The sequence below is a fragment of the Gambusia affinis genome, linkage group LG16, assembly GCF_019740435.1.
Source record: "Gambusia affinis linkage group LG16, SWU_Gaff_1.0, whole genome shotgun sequence".
Classification (NCBI taxonomy): domain Eukaryota; kingdom Metazoa; phylum Chordata; class Actinopteri; order Cyprinodontiformes; family Poeciliidae; genus Gambusia; species Gambusia affinis.
Window position 1 is genome coordinate 5,205,424 of NC_057883.1, and position 22,990 is coordinate 5,228,413.

General features: G+C 40.9%; 1 protein-coding gene across 2 annotated transcripts; it reads left to right on the top strand.

Annotated features, from left to right (window-relative positions):
• The first annotated feature begins 306 nt into the window (after window positions 1-306).
• Window positions 307-16,035, top strand: psen1 (presenilin 1). 2 transcript variants are annotated; one of them, XM_044142895.1, is made up of 11 exons: window positions 307-497; window positions 2,906-2,989; window positions 6,681-7,000; window positions 7,860-8,001; window positions 8,420-8,487; window positions 8,596-8,816; window positions 10,125-10,223; window positions 11,051-11,143; window positions 11,222-11,398; window positions 13,977-14,095; window positions 14,365-16,035. In XM_044142895.1, the coding sequence occupies exons 2-11, from the start codon at window positions 2,954-2,956 to the stop codon at window positions 14,518-14,520; spliced, it is 1,431 nt and encodes a 476-aa protein (XP_043998830.1). In that variant the 5' UTR covers window positions 307-497; window positions 2,906-2,953; the 3' UTR covers window positions 14,521-16,035. The 2 variants fall into 2 exon arrangements, with proteins under 2 accessions (XP_043998830.1, XP_043998831.1); XM_044142896.1 differs by having other exon boundaries at window positions 342-497; window positions 6,684-7,000.
• The last annotated feature ends 6,955 nt before the right edge of the window (window positions 16,036-22,990 follow it).

The window sequence follows — 22,990 nt, forward strand, 5'->3', positions numbered from 1 at the left end:
TAGATGTTTTTTAAAGGGTTTTAAGTTGAAGTAGATGCATTTGAATTCTGTAAAACAAATGAGGAAACAATTGATAAAACCCATTTTCTTGTCCCTATTTGTCTACTTTACACAATTGGTTGTCACTCAAAATTAATAACGTCTCAAATTTTAATTGACACCTATGCTACTTTACATTCAACGTCTAGAATGAAGTATTTATGACTTAGCTAGTGTAATCCTACTGTTGGGTATGTATATTCAGAGGTTGAGGCTGGTGAATAGGGCTTGTTATTGTGAAGTATTGGTGGAGCTCCTTCCGCCTTCCACTGGAGCTGTTTCCGCCTGCCTACGGAGCGCCGCCCCTGCAGCTCGATGAGAGCCGAATCGACTCGAGCAGGAAGCGGACGGATGTTCTGGGAGGAAGGCAGGAACAACAAAAAGGAGTAGGAGTCATTGTCCGGGTCTTGATCCCGTTGAACACCTTTTTAAAATAAAATACACAACATTCACTGTAGGTAAGTGCGGGTTTTCATGGAGTATTATTAAAGAACCGTATTTAATTGGAGCTGTGGGGTTTACCCAGTGTTAGCCGCTTAGCTCCGCTGTGCCGTAAAGACAACACTGGCTAACATTGACTAGCCAATGTAGCGTTTACCTAATGGTAAAATGCCCATGTGAGCATTAAAACGGATTGTACAGCTTTTATCTCAAGCTAATGTTTTTCTGCTTATCATCTACTAAAGTGAAATATCTTGGTCATATGTTGACAGATTGTCTGTCTGATGATGAGGACATTTACCGTCAGGTTCGAATGTTATACGCTCAAGCAAATATTCTTGTCCGTAAATTTGGATTCTGTTCGGATGAAGTGAAGATGAACTTGTTTCGATCATATTGTACATCACTGTATACTGCACATTTGTGGTGCAATTTTAAAAAAGCCAGTCTTCAAAAATTGAAGGTGGCTTACAATGATGCACTTAGACTTTTGTTAAATAAACCCAGATGGTCCAGTGCCAGTGAACTGTTTGTATCTGCCCGAGTCAGCACTTTGATGGCTGTCTTGAGAAAACTTATGTATAGATTTATTTGTCGCTTAAATGAGTCTAATAATAAAATTATACTGCTGTTGGCAAATGCTAAATATAGTGCAATAAAGTACTCATCTGTACTCTGGAGACACTGGTATGATTGCCTTTTGTAAGGCTAGAAGTCATGTGTTTGTATTGTTTATTTTTTGTACTTTTTATTCTTTTATTGCTTTTGTTTTCTCTTTGTATGTAATCTGGACTCTGAGTCTGTAATAAAAAAAAATCTATCTATCTACCATGAGGAAATCGCTATTGCTCCGTAGCATCTCGGCAAATATTAATGGCGTGCATTTCTAAGGGATTATTAATCAGCACTGTTGCCACTAATGGAAATCATGTTGATATTCTTAATATACTAATGTATTATAATCTTCAAAAGTTTATTCAAGAGTTTAGATCTTGTTTGGCAGAATAGGATTTCAGGATTTCAGACACTTTAAAAGCACAAATACAGACAAATATCGCATTAAAGAAATAGCAAGAAGCATGAAAATAAAACCCCTTAAATTACATCAGCATAGTGTTTGATTGTAAAATAACAAAAGTCCTTAAATTTAAACCTTTAAATTGAGGTAAATGAATAAATATTTTTTACATAATTGGTGGCACATTTATGCACGCTATCTCTAAAATCCCTTTTAAATAAATGATGCTGAAGCTTTTTACTATGTATGCTGTGCTCTTTTGAGGTTGTTCAGAGTTTCAGAGAACTTTCAATTAGTGAAATATGACTTTATATCTTTGTTTCTCTTCAGTGTTAATTTTGCCCTGGACTATGTGTTTGGTTACAAACATATGGGTGATATTGAGGTTTTTCTTCTAATACGAAGCCGTGTGCAGAGGCTAATAGCCTCTTTTGTTCATGACACATCCGCACAAATGTTGTGACCCAATACTGGAAGGAAGTCTTGTCACATTTACTGTCTCCACTTGTGGACTTCTTACAACATGTAAACAAACAAACAAAAAAATCAGAGTGAGGTTATGTGATTACATTAACTTGATTCATTTTTGAAGGCTTTATTTTTACCAGTGATTTGTGAATTTGCGTGGAATTAATGCCAAAATGCATGAATCCATTTTCTACTGCAATAAAGATCAATTCTTTCATATAGAAAGTATTATTGTTGTATTCAGAGCCCTAGCCTGTTTGGAGCCTTGACCCAACATTAAGATCATTATGTGCCTTTGCAGGCTCACTCAGTTTCTTTTATTATTTTATTTGAAAAAATGTGGGAGAACCTAGAATAGTGCTATAAACACACCTAGTAAGAAGCACACATACTGTGTGCCATGCAGTTAAAAGCGTACAATGATACAAAAAGTAAATTCTGTGGAAAAATAAACATGAGCTGCACCATTAGTCAAACATTTCTGAAATTCTGTGTACTGTAGTTTCATTTTAACCAAAACACAAATTTCAACACACAACTGTTAGGGAACCTCTAAAAAGTGGTTTTTTGTTTTTTGTTTTTTATAAGACGGTGTACACTATTACACTTCAAGAAACATAAATAACATTTTCTCACATGTTTTAAAAAGTCCTACCCTGTGTTAAAACAATTTGCTTTCAATCCAGAAGTAGGCCACAGATTTAACTGCACAACCGTTTATTAATGTGGCCGCCCTTGAGGAGAAGCCACCCTGGGCCGCCTCCCACATTGCCCAAATCGGAAACCGCTACTGGTTGTGCTTTTTTGTTCCTAATCACCCAGTTTGAGGTCATTTAAAATGGTTTCAATTCAGTCTCTTTCAGTAAAGATTGTAGTCTTTATTTGTTTCTGGTGGTCTAATCATGACTCTTCTTCTTCTTCTTCTTTTCTTACATCAAGGTGAAAGAGGATTGTTTGCATGTGAGCGCAAGTGTCGGCTGAGCCAACATGGCGAACAACGCAGAGGATGTTGAAAACAATATGGTCAGTATGAAGCCTCGGTCACTCTCTCTCTTTCTCTCTATTTCTCTCTCTCTCTCTATCTCTATCTCTCTTTTTGTCTGTTCCTGGAAAGTGTGGGGTAATAGTTACACAGCATTTAAAAAAAAAAATTTTTTTTGGTTTAAACATTTTCTGCATCAAAGCACTGAGTCAGTTTGATGTCATGCAGAATGGAGAAGTTCCTGTAACGTCAGTAAAGTTTGGTTGTTGTTTGGCCTTTTTGGATCGCAGCTGTATATAGACTGTAGTCTAGAACCTTACATCTAAGTTCTAGACTACAGTGAGTTTATTAAGCGTTACGATATGGTGCCGTTCAAAAGTATTCACAAAGCTTTAGCTTTTTGACGTTTTTTCACGTTCCCATCCCAAAAACTGTATTTGTGTCCTGGACCAACAGAAGGTTGTCCAGAATTTTTACATAAGTTGCATTTAAATTGAATTAAATACCTAGTAAATCCACCTTTTAGGGTTTATTCCAGTCAGATTTTCACATCTAGAAATTGTTTGTTTGGTTTTTCTTCATGGGAACTGGCTGATTCAGTCTGGATGGAGAGAGTCTGTGGAAAGCAATTTTTTTTATGACCAGCTTTTCTCTCATTGCTGAATTAGAGCATCCCCAGAGGATGATGCCGCCACCACTCTGCTTTACTGTAGGAATGGTGCGTTCGAGTGTTTTCTGCTTATTTTTGGTGTTTAAATAAAAGTTGTCTCACTCTATTTGTACTAAGAGCACACCAGAGTGTAATTAAATCTATATATTAATTAGTTAACATCTAAAATCTGGAGGCTGTATTAGATTTTATGTAGGGGTTTTAAAGAGAGCTGGATGTCCACACACACCACATTTTGAATTCAGAAGGAAAAAAATCACATTTTTCTTATTTTTTTTAACTTTCATTTATGCACTGCTGTGTCTGTCACATTAAATGCTGTCAAGAAACATGAAAACTTGTGGTTGTAACATAAAAAACTTTTTCTTCAGCCTTTCAGTGGTTTGCTAATCTGCTGTTACTGTAAATACAGGTGTTTGCTTGACGGCTGAAGGACAGAGTCAAAGGCTTGTATTTCCTTGGCAGAACATTCTTCACTCTTTTTGTCGTACTGTAAAACATCACCTGACAGTATTACACTGTTATTCTAATAATTATTACACACAGGATGACTATTTTTGCATACCGTGTCATTTTGAGTGATAATTTCTGGTCAGATTTCTGATTCACTGTGGAAATGTCACCCAACACCTGCTGGACTTGCTGCTGATCGCTGTTTAATTTAACACTAGTTGACTCTGCATCGGGCGCCCTTGGCCTAATTCCCAGGCCTGAGAAACAACGGAGCACAGAATGCAGTTCACGTAGCTCTCGCCGTTCTAACCTGATATCTGGCGATGCGTCCCGCCGCGCTCTGATGGCGTCTGGTTGAAGTGCTTCGTGCTCTCCCAGACTACAAGTATCAACTTGCCTCACAGTCTGGCTCTTGAATCTCAAACACGTATTTTATCTGAATTTTTTTATCTGTTTTGTTTTTTTATTTTTGCTGACAGGACACATCCTTTTAAGGGCCTTTACAGCAAGTCTGACATCACTTTTTAGCACCGCTGCTGCACCCTGTTGGGTTGTGAAACGCCATAAATTTAGCGGTTTATGTCTCGTGGTTATTCTCACACCCGAGTGAGAAGTCGGCGTCTCTCCGGTTTTCCCTAAAAGGTGAAGAAATGTACGTCTAATTCTGCTTGCGTTCACAGTTTAGTCTTCATCCTGCTCGAACTATAATCTCCCCCCCCCCAGACTGTTGCGCAACAGCCGAGCCCGAAGCAGCAAGCTCTGTCTCTGCTTGCTGCCACCGACGTCGCAACACGTTTAACTCGGGGGGGAAGAACTGCTCCTGTCTCAGTGACGAGTTCTGCTGGTCGATAAATTGTCCCAGAAGTTACTGCGATAAAAGACAACATTGTTGTTTTGAGACCGTTTTCAAAGTAACGCAATGGGAAAGGAATAAAAACGCAAGAACGCATTCTGAAAGATCAACGAACCTTATATTCTAATGACTGTTTAAGATTGGAACTGGAAGACATTTAATGGACAAAGTAAATAAACAAAGCAACAAATAAAATGAGTTATGAAGTTTCTGTACACAAAATTGTCCTTCATAAAGGGAGATAGTTGAGACCGAAGCGCCAGAGTGAAAATTGTTGTCATCCAGCCTTTAGTAGAAAGAGTCAAACAAATGCAAAAGTCGTTTTGATTCGTCTGGTGATGAAGTGATTCATTGCGACAGGATTAGGAACAACAATGTGTAAAAATGCAGGTCAGGTGATCAAACCCCCAGATGATTCACACCTGATATTAATTTCAGTAACTGAGAGTGTAAACCTGACAGAATGAAGGGAATAACGTTATAAAGAACAAAGAGAAACACGGCAAATTGTCTTAATATACAGCATCTTTTAATGTGTCCAGGGAATAGTTCTGTTATTTATAACATTTTGCTCCATGAACTTTGGCAAAGTCTAAAATAAACACCCGTTAGTTGTGTACTGTGTCTTGTACGCCTTACTGATGTTCTGCTTTTTACAAAATAACACAAAGAATTAGCCAGTTTTCTACTTAAATAGTCACGTTTTTAACAGGTGTGTTGCTGTTAGCTTGTTGATGTTAACTTTGAAACAGGGTTTCCATAAAAAAAAAAGACAGGTGGCGCTCCTTCCGCTTCAACGACTTCATTTTTTTCACGACTGGAAATATTTCCAAACTGCCCTTTTTGTCCTCCTTGGAAGTGAGGGGACATTTTGGTAGTTTTCTTTCAACCAGCTGTAAGGCAGTGTGCAGCAGTGGAGAAGGTAATGGCCGTGAAGAAACTCCCGTCAACCCCGTGCTTCCTCTGGAGTCACATTAATACGAGTTTAAGCTCTAGAAACTTGGGGTGCACCGATTCCAATTTTGGCCAATAGCAAATTTTTTTTTTCTATGTGAAAAGTTACTAAACTAAATGAAGAGAAAAAGAAGAGAAAAGTTGCTAAGTTGGCAAAACTGGGGTGACTATTGTAAGCTGCAGATGTAATGTGATTGAAGTAGATAAGATCAGTTTCACATGTAAGTATTTCCCAAAGTGAAATAAATCGGCTTGTCGGTGCATCCCTAATAAAAACCACATGATCAGTTTTAGAAAACCTCTGTGCACTTTGACGATGAGTGGCCTCCGTCTGCTTTATGGGTGTTTTAAGTTGCTTCACACGTTTTCTTCGCCTGTAAAGGTAGTAACAGAGTTTTTTTCACTCGCTGATTACTTGACAAAAGGTCTTGTGTTGACATCTGCAGCTAGAATGAGTACAGCTTCCTGCTTCAGTCGCTCAGTAACCGGAGCAGAACCGGGTGCAGTGTTGATGTTTGCACCTTCCTCCTCTGCTCTGTGTTCAGCAACCATCCTGTGGCAAAATCTGCTTTAAATGTAAGAATCTTTAAACTTCTGCGCTCAGCTTTATCTACAAGGAAAATAAAGAAAAGCTCCAAGAGGTAGAATCTCCGCAACACAAAGATGCAAAAGAACAAACTTCCCAACTCTTTAAGAACTTCATTAAGAGCAGAGGGAGCTCAATGTGACATGTTGTGTCCTTTCAAGTCTTGCGAACGAATCACCCACTCTGAGTAACGAGGCTCCTTCTGCTTTTTGCCAGAAGGACCAACAGCAGGCGAACACGAGCCCAGAGGCCGTCCAGCAACCCCAGGAGGCTCCGGCGACGAGAGCCAGGTCCAGGGGAGGCTCCGGCGATGAGGGGGCGGGCGACGGCTCCGGACCCGAGCCCAACGGCCAGCCCCCGGCCGCCCCTCCCGCTCGAGTGGTGGAGAACGAAGAGGAGGAGGACGAGGAGATGACCTTGAAATACGGGGCCAAGCACGTCATCATGCTCTTTGTTCCCGTGACGCTGTGCATGGTGGTGGTGGTGGCGACCATAAAGTCCGTCAGCTTCTACACCAAGAACGACGGCCAGAGGCTGTGAGTGCTTTATGGGCCTTGTCAGGCGCTGAACGGGGCGTAGCTGTGGACTCTGACCTCATTTAAAACCAATCACACCTCTGGCTGATTTGGCATGTAGTAGAACAAAACTACCACTAGGTGGAGGCATTGTGTTTTTTTTTTTTTTTATGCTGTCAGCAACTGACAGAACAACGGGTCATTTGGACCGAAACAGTAAAAACATTGATCAAATATGTATGAGGAAGGGATCTTTTACTGAACTTTGTGGATGTAAGAACTCCAATTGGCAAAGTGGTTAAACTTTTATCTCTTAAAAATATGTTTTCACGCTTGAAAGTGAATTTCATTTCATCATAAGCTTTATGAGAGTAAAGCTATATCTAAAATATACTTTTAGATATTTTTTAATGTATCAGTTGTGCCATATATGAGCTACTGCATGAGACGACAAACTGAAGGGGAAAGCCAAACACTTTGTTAACGTCGACAGATAGCAAGTTGAGCTCAGTTATGATTCTGTCCTCCTGCTTTTTTTCTCTCCAATTTGTTTTTAAATAAACGGCAATTTAGATTTAATTTACAGCATAAAAGAAAAATAAAATATTTACCTGTTGAATCGTGTGCAACAAATAAAATACACTCAATGGAAAAAATTCGACTTATTTAAAGAACATCGGGGGGAAACGGAGGGCTTGTTTCAGATTAAATATGAAAAGTGGTTGACCTGGTGATGAGGGAGGGGGGCTTTGTGCTGTGACGACTATTGGAGGTCATGAAGTGCTTCCAACAGTTTTTGTGACCAGATCTATATATGCACATATATGCCTAAACAATTTTTGAGATCCTTAAACAGTTTTGTTTCCAACATCGTCTCCAGGATCTACACGCCATTCCCTGAAGAGACGGACACCGTAGCCCAGCGAGCCGTCAACTCCATCCTGAACGCCACCATCATGATCACTGTGATCATCGTCATGACTCTGGTCCTGGTGTTGTTGTACAAATATCGCTGCTACAAGGTACATTCATCTTCAGGGATATAGTAAATAAATATGGAGATTTTTTTTTCCCTTTCTAGTTCAGGCTATATTTTACATTTTATACTGCTAAAGGAAAGTCGGGTCGAGCCTAAAGGTACCCAACTAAACTAGTTCCCTAAACTTATTTTTAGATTTTTGTCAACCATAGACTTCAGTCTATGTAGCTTCACCCATCTTTGCGCTTTTTCTTATTTTAGAAAGAGATATAATACTTATTTTAAGAAAATTCAGGGTGAAACATATTTGTGTGAAAATTTCACAGATTGTTTGATTCAATTGAAAAAAAGAAATCCTAATTAAAACTTCCTGTTCCTTCAGTGACTGGAACAAACACGCAGATTAACCGAGCTGCTCTCGCCGTGCTACATGCTAACCCGTCTCATGTTTCCTTTCTCAGGTGATCCAAGGCTGGCTGTTTCTCTCCTCCCTCCTCTTGCTCTTCTTCTTCTCCTTCATCTACCTCCAGTAAGTCTCCCTAACGTACATTTAAATTCATTTTTCCGAACGTACCAGTGGGTTTCCGTGCCTGCGGAGGAGTCTGCCGCTTCCTGACGTCCGCGCTCTTTCTGTTAGGGAGGTTTTCAAAACCTACAATGTAGCCATGGACTACTTCACCCTGGCAATAGTAGTGTGGAACTTCGGCGTGGTCGGCATGATCTGCATTCACTGGAAAGGACCTCTGCGGCTCCAGCAGGCCTACCTCATCATGATCAGCGCCTTGATGGCGCTGGTTTTCATCAAGTACCTGCCAGAGTGGACCGCCTGGCTCATCCTGGCAGTCATATCCGTTTACGGTAAATCTTTTCAAACCCTCCAACAGCTCAGTTTTTGTTTGTTTTTTGTTTTGTTTTTTTTCTTTGACCAACATTTAAAGTTCACACAGCGGCCCCCAGACATGTGGTTTTTATGTCAACCTCATAAACATGTGACATGTCGGGTTACACTGTTTTTCCTTTGTGGTAACAAAAAGCAAAACGAAAAATCCATCAGAATCAGACACGACCTTTATCGTCATCGCACAGAAGCGCAACGAAATTCATGCCGGTTCGTCTCGTCCAAAGACAGACAAACAGCATAAGACGGGTGCCTGAGGCGGCCGCCATCTTGGCAGGCGCTGCCCTTTTGTCAGACGAGGAAAAACATAACAACTTGAGGGCAGATGAGGGGGGAAAAAAAATCGTATCTCTGCACATGAATAACAACGTATTGTCAACATAAAAACACAAGGCATGTGGAAACGGGTCCCATTTTTAGCATATTTTGTCACTACAGCCACCAGTGTTTTGGTTTGTTTTCCACCATCCAGTTCAAAATGTACAGAATCAGCTGCAAGTACTTTGGACCACGACCCGTTCGCCCAATCGTAGAGACAATCTGAAAAAAAAAAAAAAAAAGATTTCTAGCAGGTTTGACAACAACTTTTACCAAGTTAAACTATAACATTTCTTATTATTGCTGTGTGCCACGCTGAGACACACTAATTTCTCCATCAACAAAGTATTATCTAGCTAGCTAGACTAGTTAACCAGCTCACGCCTGCATCAGAGTGATTTCAGTGATCACCGATCTTTAAAAAATCCAATCTTTTAATTCTGGTTTTAATAATATTTGTTTGTTGCTAAATACAGTCACTAATTTGGCAATAGATTGGTTATTGTTACAGCCATACAGGCTTTCTATGGTAGATACTGACTACTGTGACATCAATCTTACCGACCCCCGATATATGCTGACAATTTTTCTTTCTTTTTTCTCTTTGGCCGATTCTTGAAGCTGATATGACACTTTGTCTTCCTCGAGATACACGTGATTAAAATGACAGAGAAACTCAAGTCTAAGTTTAAACAAAAAAACAGAATCATTTATTAACAAAACAGTACAAATGGATGTCAAAATGCGCTGAGCGTGCTAACATATTGGCAACATGTATCGGCTGATGCCGGCACTAGAAAAGAAACCACAAATATCGTCACAAATGTCAGCCGGTGGGGAATGTTTAGGATTGCAGGAGCCAGAAAATCTGCGGTTTCTTATTTGTTGTCGTCGTCGATGACACGTCATTAACTTGATGGTCCTGATTTTCCTCGTCTCTCCGATCGCAGACCTGCTGGCTGTGCTCTGCCCCAAAGGACCACTGAGGATTCTTGTGGAGACGGCTCAGGAGAGAAACGAACCCATTTTTCCAGCTCTCATCTATTCTTGTAAGTGTGATAAGAGAAGATCTTCGGTCTATTTTTTTTTTAAATCTTTTTTTTAGTTATCACACAGTAGAGACAATATTATGGCTGAGATTTATTAGCTTCTTCATAATTTTGAAGAGTCTAGAAAGGCGTGTGTTTGATTTGATTGCTAATCTGAATAAATATGGAAAATGTAACAGGGAATGAAATCTGAGCTAATGGAGATTAGCATTATTAATTAGCTAATGAATGGCATCCGTTAGCCATTCATTAGCTAATGGATGCTAATGAATCCATTAGCATCCAGATGCTATTGGATTCAGCATCTGAATCCAATAGTTAAAGATTAAAAATCAGGGTTTGTTGGAAAATGAAAGGTTTTTCTACAGTGAATATATTTAGGCCATAACGTGTATTTTTAGCTTAGCATATCACAACCTGTGATTTTTGTCATTTATCAAACTGATTTTTAATTACTAAAAATAAATCAAATATTAGAAAACAGCTACTTTTTTTGGTGTAAAGGTACTTTTGTGTGTATTTAGAACTGGAGGTTTCTAACATTTTATTATTGCAATTCTCACGTTTTTACAAATTTTACCACTCATGACTTATTAAAATGTCCTGAAATGAACCAATGACTGATCACAAACTGTGACTTAAAGGGTCTGCGTTTCATATCATTCAGTTTTGTGAAGTGTTATATATTTTATCTGATCTAAGTTTATCCAGATGCCAAATAAAATAGTGAAATGAACCTTAACCACACTGCTGAAATGGAAGCTTCTTTTGGATTTGTATTGTATTTGATTTCTTTTTTTTTTTTTCCTCATTTGCTTCTTCTCCAGCTACAATGGTATGGCTCGTCAATATGGCCGACACCGACAGGCCAAAGAGGAACTCCACAGAAGCGTCTCCACCTCAACAACAGACTCAAGACTGTGAGTAGATTCAAATAAGTGAGTAGGGATTCAGTCCCAGGCGATCTTTAATATTCGAAACTGACGGTTGTTCATCAGCGGCCGTAGAGTCTCCGGCGCCGTCGAGTCCCTCGCAGGACGACGGCGGCTTCACCTCCTCCTGGGTCAGTCAGCAGGAGCACCGGCTGGGGCAGCTCCAGTCCACCGAGGAGACCCGACGGGAGATCCAACAGATGCCGTCTGCGCGTCCGCCTGTGGAAGACGACGATGAGGAGAGTGAGTGCTTGAAATGGAATCTTTCTATTTTTATTTAATCTTTATTTTACCAGGATAAAAAAACAAACAAACATTGATATTAAAAACCTGACTGAGTGGCTTTTAATTAGTGGTATTGGGTAGAAAACAGGTCAGAAAACTAAATATTTACATGGGTTCACATGAGGTTGTTTTTGCCAGTGTGGCTTTATTAACTGTAGCTACGTTTCCAATAATCGAATAATTGCACAAATTGGACCTTTTCTTCATGGAAACTTGGCAATTTAAAAGAAAAACAACCAGAAAATGTTTTTTGATCAGATGTGTCTATGCTAGGCTGAGGTGGTTTTTCGGCTGTGTTGAAATTAGCTTGTTTCGCTAAATTGCAATAGAAACACGTCGTGTTAACACAGATGTTAGTACTGGAAGAAAAGACGACAGGAAGTGGTCGGCATGTTTTTTAATGACTTACCGTGTGAACAAACTTATTCACGTGTGATTTTAATTGCGTTTATTTTTTATTGCAAACACCGCAATGACAAAATTGTCATTGCGGTGTTTAACAGAATATTGACAAAGTCTCGTGGACATTTGTAATGGAAATTTGCCAGGATCCCTTTAAATCACAGGCCTCAAACTCCAGTCCTCCAGTCGCTGTCCTGCAGTTTTTAGATGAGCCACAAAACGCTGGAATGAAATGTCTTAATGACCTCCTCCTTGTGTAGATCAGTTCTCCAGAGCCTTAATGACCTCATTATTCTATTCAGGTGGTGCAGCAGAGGCACTTCTAAAAGCTGCAGGACAGCGGGCCTCCAGGACTGGAGTTGGACACCCCTGTGCTTTAAATGATTAAGCAACACCTTTGCTGGGTTGTTGCTCAAGTCCATTTCCAGTGAACAATAATTTAATAAAACTGAGGGATTAGAAATAAAAAGTTAGATGTCATCAGCGTAAAGGGAAACTTTCTGTTCAGTGTGAACTGTCTGGATGCCCTAAATATGCCCAAATCACTCAAATATTACTCCATCACTGGAACGACAGCGGACTGGGAATGCCGTGTTTATCTGTTTTTAATTTTATTTAAAGATGGAACGAACATTTCCATGTTTTTGTCTGAGAAGACAAAAAGAAGACGTGTTTCTGTCTTAAAAGAAACGGAGCTAAAAAAAGTGATACTTGGCTTTTTCCTCTTCATTTAAAATGATAAATTAATTTTTGTGCAGATAGCTGGAAAATTAATTGATGACAACATAAAAGGTCAAGAAATTTGGGGATTTGGACAAAAACCTAATAGATTGGCAGCATAGAGGGGAAACCTTTTGTTTACTGCATCTTTAAATAACTTGATTACTTTTTTTTTATGTGGAAACAAATGGGACTGAGGTGATTAATCAGCTTAATTGTAATTGTTGAAATAATCGTCAACTAATTTAATAATTGATTAATTCTTAACTGGAGTACATAGTCGTAAGAAAAGGCCGTCTAGTGAAATAAAACAACACATTCTGAGAGCTAATTACACCACAAAATACATCCGTTTTGAATTTAGGAGAAAAAACACCTTTGCATGTAAATATGTTACAACCATAATTTCTCCAAGTGGTGAAGTTTTAGCTTCACCTGGTCCAGAGTTACTAAAGGGACGCTACGTTGCTGCTTTTTAGGCAGTAAAATGTTAATGTCCTTATTTAAAAATGAATTCAGTTATTTGTTTATTTGCATATTTAATTTCTATTATTGTATTAAAAAAAAGGCTGAAGTTGTTAAATGAAAAATCTGCAAAATAAAAAAAAGCAACAATATTTTTTTTATTCGATTAATCGTCAGGACAATTGATTAATCGGCAAAAGTCAATTAATCGGCAGTATAATAATCGATTATTCAAATGCTCACCATCTCCTGTATAATGACGACGCAAAACAAGGCAGGTTTATTTCTGAAACCCGAGTCACACAGATGGTCGTTCAAAGAGTTTGACAGAGGCGACCATTAGAAAGGAAAGGAAAGCGTTCAAACTTGAGTTCATAAACAGCCGTAATGGTGCATTATGAGTTCTTCGGTTTCCCTCCCCAACTTTAACATCAACATGAGCTTTGTAATCTTTACCCCATTAAATGGCAGATTCTTTTCTGCTTCGTCGCCTCCGTTTCCTTCTCGGCAAACATAAAACATTTTTGGAATATTTCTTTACGCGTTCTCTCTCTCTCTCCCCCTCTCTCCGTCTCTCTCTGTCTCTCTGCCCCTCTCTCTCTCTCTCTCTCTCTCACTCACTGTCTGTCTCTCTCTCTCTCTCTCTCTCTCTCGGTGCCGCAGTCACTCCTCCTTTCGTTCGAAACAGATTAGGAAGTGATCATTTATGGCAATTGCTAGTTTTCATGTCCTTTATCCATCTGGACACTCCGTTCTCTTTCTAACTTAAATCTTCTGTAAATATGGGGTCGGCGCTCTTTATTTTTACTCTTTTTTTTTCCCACAGTAATTACAGCTGTGAAAAGCAGGGGGGGGGGAGGGTGGTGGTGGTTGTTTTCTGGCTGAACTTGGAAGCGTTTAAAGTCGACTACACCCTAAAAAATGTGGCGACCTCCCCCTGTGTTCTCAGGGGGCGTCAAGCTGGGGCTCGGGGACTTCATCTTCTACAGCATGCTGGTGGGGAAGGCCTCGGCCACGGCCAGCGGCGACTGGAACACCACGCTGGCCTGCTTCGTAGCCATCCTCATCGTGAGTGCCCAGCCGCTTATTTTCACGTCAAGCGCACGCCACCGCAGTCTGCTCTTTCTCTTTCTGCGCCATATCTGTCCTCAATTTATGCAAACCGCTTGACTATTTTTTTAAAAAAGACAACAACAAAAAAAAAAGAATCTGTTTGGTTGCAGAGATGGATTTGTTTGGATCATAATCACAGAGTGTGTTATGTTTGTCTCTTCCACCCCAACCCCCACATACACACACACACACACACACACACACCCTCTCCATCCCCCCTGCAGGGTTTATGTCTGACTCTACTCCTGCTCGCCATCTTCCGGAAAGCTCTCCCCGCTCTGCCCATCTCCATCTTCTTCGGCCTCGTCTTCTACTTCGCCACGGATAACCTGGTGCGGCCGTTCATGGACGAGCTGGCGCTGCACCAGTTTTACGTTTAGCAGGACCACGCGACCCCGAGACGACCCTCACCCGCACAGCTCGAGAGGGCTGACCCCCTCCCCCCCACCGCCTTCACCTTCCCCTCTGCGGCCCGGGAGAACAAAGAACGACGCAGCCGCCCCTCACACCAACACCTCCTCACGATGCTGGAACTCGACGGCGGCGGCTCTTAAAGGTTTTACTACCCTTACTTTTATTTGATTTTTTTTTTTTTAAAGTGACATTTTTTCATCGAGATGGCAGGAAATCTTCAGGAGGCTCTTTATCTCCTTCATCACGGGGTTTACAGCAGGTGCCTTCCTCAGGGACACCTACACAGTAGCTGCTTCGAGAAGAGGGAGTGTTCTCTTCAGAACCCCTCTCTGGTCCATTTCAGCTCCAAACCTTTACAGCGCCTTTCATCCAAAATAACGGACGGACAGACGGACGGCGGCGCCGACCAGTAGATGGTGACGTGTAGCTTGAACGCGTACGAGACGTCGGAGCGCGCGCTTCGCTCACTGCTGTTAAAGAGTGAAACATTAATTGCGTCGTTATCGTTTTTGCTTTGCTTAAGGAACAAAACTCAAACTTGACTGATTTTTACACCCACGCAGGCGAACGCCTCGTCGGACAAGAGTCTCCGACTCCGACGACGAAAGCAGGGGGGGTGGGGGAGGGTGATCTGAGATTTCCCGCGCGAGCCACCGAGCGATTCCGCTGGAGCACTCTGAGAGTACAGTGCCTTGCTCGAGGGCATTTCAGTAGTTGTTGTCATAATTGTGTGACAGACATGTGCTTTGTTTTGTTTTGTTTTTCCTTCCTCCCCGAAATCTGTCCAGGGATTGTAACCTGTGATCATCCGGTCACAAACTCTAAACCTTTAGGCTACAGCTGCCCTCATGACGCTCGCCTGGTGCTGTTTGAAACTATGCTACATCGAACACTGAACTCTACTGCATCACACGGATGCCGTCGGGATACATTTTCTCCTTAATTGTGCTGAAAAAGAAAGTGCTTTTTGCAATGTTTTGGGTTTGTTTTTTGTTGTTGTTTTTTTTGTTTTTTTAATCGGGGTAAGTGTGTAGACATTTAAAATTGTAGGTCAGCAGCATTTGGTGCTGCTAAATGACAGAATCTGATAGTTTTGGAAAACTATTCACAATTTCCTCATGCATCGTCAGGTGTGTCGGCAACAAACAAACAAACAAACAAAAAAAAATCAAACCTAAAATACGTAGTCTGGTTTAAATAAAAAACAAACAAACTGTGAATAATGAACTAATATTGAATACAAAAGGAGGACCAGCTGCACTGATTGCTTTTTTTGTTGCACTCGGGTTTTGTTCTGATGAAGAAGCCCTGAGGGAACAATAGAGTAATATTTGCTAAGAGACGGCTTTTACTCCCGGTTTTTGATTCTAGGGAAACTGTTGGCTTGCTTCAGTTTCCTTCACAGGCTTCTGTGTGTTTATGCGAGATTGTTCCGATTCCGATTTTTGTTCTTTTTTTTTAATAAACAGTAAAACATGAAATGTTTTCTTTTTAACACTTGCAGAGTTTCGTTGCGTGTTACACAACTGACTAGATACTAAGATGCTAAACCATGTGGTGGAGGGACAGTAGTGTGTCGCTTTATGACTGGAATCTTATTAAAAGGGCTTTTAAAACAGAAAAAGTTGCTAGAATATACTCTCCACATGCTGACATGCACCAAATCACCTTATAGTTGGGTAATACAGAAACATTTTTAACAATATCTTGTGGTATTTGTTATAATAAGTGACAATAAGAAGTCTTTTTTTTTGTTTTAGCTAACTGTATGGCTGTTACTGCAAATATATCTCTTTGCAGTAACAGCCATATATAACTGAATTTAATTATATTTTCTCATGTATATATATTTATCAATGTTCTCTTGGAGCAAACAGTCAAGAAAATAAAGTAAACAGTCAGTTTTTTTCCCATGTTAACGATAAACATGCCACTAACTCCTGATATCCCAACCCAACTTCCACCCAGTGCCTCGTTCTCCTGGTGAGCAAATCAGGGAGTGGATTTACACCAAATCTTGCTTTTAATGAGAAGAAAACAAAAGTTAGTCATGTTTAACAACTTCTCTGACCCATCAACAATAAACCAGAAGTTTCTGATTCTACGTTAAATGATTTGTGACCAACATGGCGTCCGGATCATGGACTGATGCTGCGTTTTAAAAGATTCACCGACCTAGAAACCACATTGCAGTTTGAACGTCTTTCGGCGCACGATTCATCAAAGGAGCCATCTTAAGGCCTGTAGCTGTTTAGAGCTTCATGTGGTCCATTCACGCACACATTCACAGTCTCATGGTGGCAAGCTGCTGGATAGTAGCCACAGCTACCATACACGGCGAAACTGGACCCTTTGAGCACCACCAGCAGGCAAGGCAGGTGAAGTGTCTTGCCGAAGCACACGATGACCTGCAAACTACCATTTACCTGTCAAACTTCTTCCATTATCGCCACCATCACTCAAGGCAAAACAGCGTCCAGCTTTGTACTAGCAGGATCCAGTGGTTGGTGAGTGATTTTTATCCAGCCATCATTTATTTCAGCTACTCATTCCTTGTTCTCCGTTAGCATGCAGACCAGAGGCACACATTCAGCGTACACCACTCAGCAGCCTGTAGGCTAGTTTAATTGTCATATTCCACAGTTACAAGATGCAGTGACACTTGGAGCTGATGCTAAGCAGACGATGTGGAAAATTGTGAAAATTCCTTGGTACTTTGTCACACCAGCATTCCTCACACTGGCCCCTCCTGGGGCCAGTTGGCCGATGGGAGCAGTTGGCCTTCTGCCTGTAGTGCCAGCCACTTTTGTTGTCTCCATGGGAACTGTTTAGCCTCATTGGCCTGCACACTGGCGGCCGAGGGCGGCTTACCCAGAATGTTTCGGCTCGTATTGTGACTTGCCTAACAAGTCCTCAGCGATGCCTCTGTGTGGAATGTCAACTCTGAAGCTACACGGCTCATTTCTGGACTCCTGGTTCAGATGGGGTCGCTAGGACGCTTTGAAAGCATTGCAGCAAAATCTCACACTTCTTTCACCTTCAGCAGATGTTAAGCAGATTTGGTACGTTTTCATTCTTAATAAATGGCTAAAGAAAAACCTTTGCACTTCAGTCACAGTTGCAAATCCTTTGAGGTCAATATCTCTACAGGTGTGAACAGAAAGCGACTGTAATTATTACTCGTTCTTTTCCATCACTGCAAAGTAGCTTCTGCTCAGTCAAATTGAACTTTTGTGTAAGTAATTAACTGTAAACACGAACTTTGACTGGACCATTCAAACACTTGAATAATGTCAGTGCTAAACCATTCTATTGCAGCTCTGGTGCAGCTAAAAAAGTGGAGTGCCTTCTCTGGGTCAGCGACATGGTCCTGCCCCAAGTGGAGCAGTTCAAGTGTCTCTGCGTCTTGATCACAAATTCGATATTCCGGTTGATCCATCTTGAAACAGGAAAGAGTCTGAGGATATAAGTGAGTTTCCTCCAAAGGGTTTCTGGGCTCTCCCTTTGAAATCGGGGGAGAAGTTCGGTCATCTGGGAGGGACTCAGAGTCGCTGCTTCTACACATTGAGAAGAACCAGGTGAGGAGGATCAGGCATCTAGTTAGGATGCCTGATCCTGGAGGCGTCCCTGCTGAGGGGTTTTGAGTACGTTCCGCAGGGAGAAAATCAAGAAGAAAACCCAGGACACACGCTGTAGGGAGGATGATTCTCGGCTGGCCTGGGAACGCCGTGGGATTTCTCCATATGAGCTGGCCCAAGAGAGGGACGTCTGGGCCCCTCTGTTTTGGGCTGCTGCCTTTGTGATCTGACCCTAGATTAAGCTGGTGATCATGGATGGTGGTATGTAGATCTTGTTGTAGGCTTACAGTTGTTATCCTGCTGAAAGGTAAACCTTCACCCCAGTCTCTCTCTTCCAGGATTACCCCATATTTATGTGCACCCATCATCCCCCTCAACTAAGACCATCTTCCCTCTCCCTACAGGAGAACATAATCCAAACAGAATTTGTTTTGTTTGGATTATGTGATACATCAGAGATGGGGAGCTCAAGACAATGGTGGTATTACAAGGTTTTACACACATACACACACCTACACACAGCTTTTTGTTTGGTCTGATTTCGGTCTCGTTTTACCAGAGTTTGCTGACTTCTCCTACAAGCTATCCCAAACTATAAACAGATTTTCTTGAAGCTTTCTTGCAGGAATGTCTTTGTTCTTACACCTCTTCCATAAAAGCCATATTTTCCCACTTGAGCTGTGGATTTTTGTTGCTCCTCCAGAGGTACCACAGATCCATAAGCTGCTTCTTTGATGGCTGTTGTCAGTTTAGGTGTGTGGCCAAAAGTCTCGGTAAGTTCGCAGACTTTAACTTTCTTTTCATTTCACAATTATCCACAACCTTCAGTGTTGGTCCATCGTCTAAAATCCTATTGCCCAACCCTTCATTTTGCTACACGTGAAAGAAGTGAGACTGATGAATACAATGGGAGAAGGAAGACTTTTCAGCCGACATCACATTTCTTTGTAGGCCTTTAAGCTTGTTTGAGACTGGAGTGAACTGAGTTAATCTGCCCATCACTTTCACCCTCCATGGAGTGGACTTATGCACGGGATGCTGTCGCTGTGTGCAGCTCTTATGCGCGTTACGGGTTTCCGGGGATAACTCTGCTAAGGGGATTACCGAGCAGGGAGGGACGTCTGTTCAATGTGAGGCCTGCAGCCAACCTGCAGCGAGGATCAGGTTTTACCGATCACTGCAGACAAGCGTTGAGCTCAGATACCTCAGAACAGCCCCGGGGGAAAGCCTTTCCGAAAAGAATAAAAACACCTCCACGTGAAAAAATAAAAATAAAAAATTCAACAAGATGTCTAAGGAAAAGTTGGAGAGCCTGGTGAAGCGCATGGAGGAGACTCTGTCGGAGATGGAGCAGCTGAAGCTGCGCTGCGGGAAGCAGAGCGAGGAGCTGAGCCAGCTGGTGGTGGAGCTCCGGCGGGAGAACCAGGAGCTGATCGAGAAGTACAACCAGCTCACCGCGGAGATGAAGGAGGCCAAGGAGATCATAGAACAGCTGCAGGACACGAAGTACGCCTTTAACGCCAAGGAGCGGCAGGCGCAGAAGCTCAGCCGGCAGCTTTGAGGGCCGGCGCGCTCCGACGGAGGCTTGACTGGCAGGGAATATGAACTTGGCTTCATGAAGACAGACAACGGAAAACAACTAGAGACGGAGGACAGGGGAGAAACCCCATGTAGCACAAGGTTTCAAAAGACTGGGTGGCCAAGGAAGCTAAACTGAGCGCAGCTGTTTTCTTTAACATGTAGAGGGTTTTCTTTGACTCGGTGTAAAGATGGATGTAAAGCTTAGTAATTTGAACCTAAATCCTGTGGCTTAGAGCTCTTTTTAAAGCTGTGGCTAGACTTAATGACCTGAAATCAAAGCAGAAGGTCTGGTTGTGGAAAGTGTAAACTCTGGTTTAAAAAAAAAAAAAAGTATTTTTTTTCAATGTCCAAAGCATTGTAAACATTAGGCTTTGGTAATAAAAGCACTATTCCTGGAACATATGATGCAGAACCTTGTAAAGATCTTAGTAAATGCCAACTTGGATTTGCTTGTTTTTTTTTTTTGTTAGTTTGTTTTAAGTGGGTGGTCATCTATTTTTGGTCTTCTGCAGATCTGAGCACTAAAAATACCCGATTATCCGTCTTTACCCTCAAGCATCTCGAGGTTTAAGACCGCAAGTCAACCACACTTTGCTGAAACGGAAGCCACGTGCAAAGCAAAAGCTGTAGACGGGATTTCATGCCCATGGTTTGCGCAACATTCTGCCGTTGCGATCTTAAAATGAACTCTCATATATGGGCAATAAAGTTGAAAAGTAATTACCACGTATCTTTTTGGATGGACGCTTTTAGTCGTTTTGATCTTCGCCTACAAATGCATGAAATGGGTTCTAGTCTCATACGGGGAAATGCGTCAGATTCACGAATAACAAAGTAGATGTGAAGCATCCAGTTTGGTTTTTTACATAGAAGAATTAGCAAAGCTATTCAGTCATTAGATGTCCAAAAACTGTGTTCTCCAAAAGGCCTGAAGTTGTAACTATAATAAAAGTTGGTTCTATATTGAGTCAATAGGGGTGAGTACACAAGCATGATGCACCTCACATTTCTCAGTAGCAATCACTTGCTCTGACTTTTGAACTTTACTTCTTATCCTTCGATACTTTGTTTCAATAATCATGAAGCAATACCCCAATATTAATGTCAGAACCCTTGAGACGCGTCGTTTAGAAAGGATTTGTGACCTTCCACCCAGTCGAGGCTGATCATGTCGAAATCGAAACGCTAATTCTGCCCATCTCTACGAGTCGCTCAGCTGAATCGAAAAGGGGTGAGTGTGGAAGTAAAACTAAAATCTCACGTTGTGAGAAAAGCACAGGCGACTTGTAAACGGGAGGTTTTAATTCGACAGTTTTCATTTGGTTTACCACGGTGGCTCGCCACTGCTTCACCATTTTCTTGTATATTTATTTTATTTAGTCAACTATCTACAACAGTACATTGAACACAGGGACAAAGTAAACATGATATTTATTTATTTTTTTTTTTTTCTTGTATATTTATTTCTAAAAGTGTTCCAAGCATAAACATATTACTTACCCAAAAAAAAATAAAAAATTGGTGAAAGATAAATGCATGTCAAACTCAATATGCAGTTGCTTTTGAAGGCTCTCCTCCACAGATAATTTTAGATGATTGAGGTGTTGAAGGGGGGGGGGGAGAATAAAAGCCTCACGACTAAAAATGAAAGAAGACATTCTTCTAAAAAAATATTTTGGCAGATATATAAAGACGGCTTTGCTGATGTGGTTTCCCTTTAAAAGCTCCAAAATAAAAACTTTGTTCTTGTTGTTTACATGCAGTCCTGACATGTTTTTTCAGATGGCCATGAAAATATCAATTATAAGAACCACTGGGTTGTGTATCGCCTTTGATGAGTCGTTTTAAGTAATGTTTGAAAACGCGCCAGATGGAGAACATGTCTTTGCTTTGATTATTTATTGGTTTCTTTTTAGCTCCCAACAAAACTAAACTAATGTAATCAGAAGGTTGCAGCCTGTAAACCAGTCAATATTGGTAACAACCCGCCTCCCCGATAAATGTTTGCCCCCTTCCAGATTTCTTCAGTTTTTTTCATTCTTATCACAGTTAAACAAAACCGGTGAGGCTGTAAAATCTCAAAGTGCTACTGATGGCAGTGGGATGTGTGCTGTGTTTTGCCAGGATCTGAACGTCTTGCCATAATTGACAAACTCGTGAAGTCAGCGCTCTAGGTGACAATTCACTGTCCGGCAATCAGCTCAAGGCCATAAACACGAATGGTGTTATGATGCGCGCTGAAGGAGTGCACGTCCGATTACATTTTGTAGGAAATAAATGGAACAGCTTTCACTTGAAGCTGCAGCATGTGGCGTATTTTTTACGTGTTTGTAAAAAGAGTCACCATGTCGTGACACCTGCTCAAAAACGACCTATAAGAGCCAGGAGGAGAGAATTGGTGCTCTCAATCATGCTTGTGTACACACTGCTCAATGTGCTAAATATGGCTGAGAAACAACTTAGCATTACAGAAAAACAGTTTATCCGCCATCATTGATAGCCATGCTAACTGGCCTCAGCATTGTGGCAAGCCCCGTTAACTGGAAGAAACTGTAGTGTAGAGAGGGGGGGGGAGGATGTAAGCAAGGGGTACACAAGCATGATTGGCACCTCCCCTGGCTTTGATTGGTTGTTTCTGACTGAGTTGTGAGAGGGCAGAGAAGCTTGACTTTTTTATTTTTATAGATCATCTGTCTCAAACTATGCTGTCACGACATAGAGACAATTTTAACACCTACGCAAAAATAATTATTTATTTTGCGTATGTGTAGTAACACTAGGGGTAGTAATGCGAACATTTTACCTACATCCACCCATTTTCTGTACACCCTTGACCCTAATGGGGTCAGGAGGTGCTGGTTCTTCTCCAGCTACGTTCTGGGCGAGAGGCGGGGGTCACCCTGGACAGGTCGCCAGTCTGTCGCATGCGAACATTTTTATTTCATAAAATGTATTAGAGGTACATTTTAAATATCGATACATTTTTGGAGGAATAGCTGTAACATTAAACAACTTTTGTTGTTTCATTTATATATAGATATATATATATATAACTATATATATATATATATAACTATATATATATATATATAACTATATCTATATATATATATATATAACTATATATATATATATATAACTATATATATATATATATATATATATATATATATATATATATATATATATATATATATATATATATATATAAATAAAATAAAACATGGCCGTAAAAACGGTTCCGGGTTGCCAAGGTAACATTTGGGGCTCATTTGCG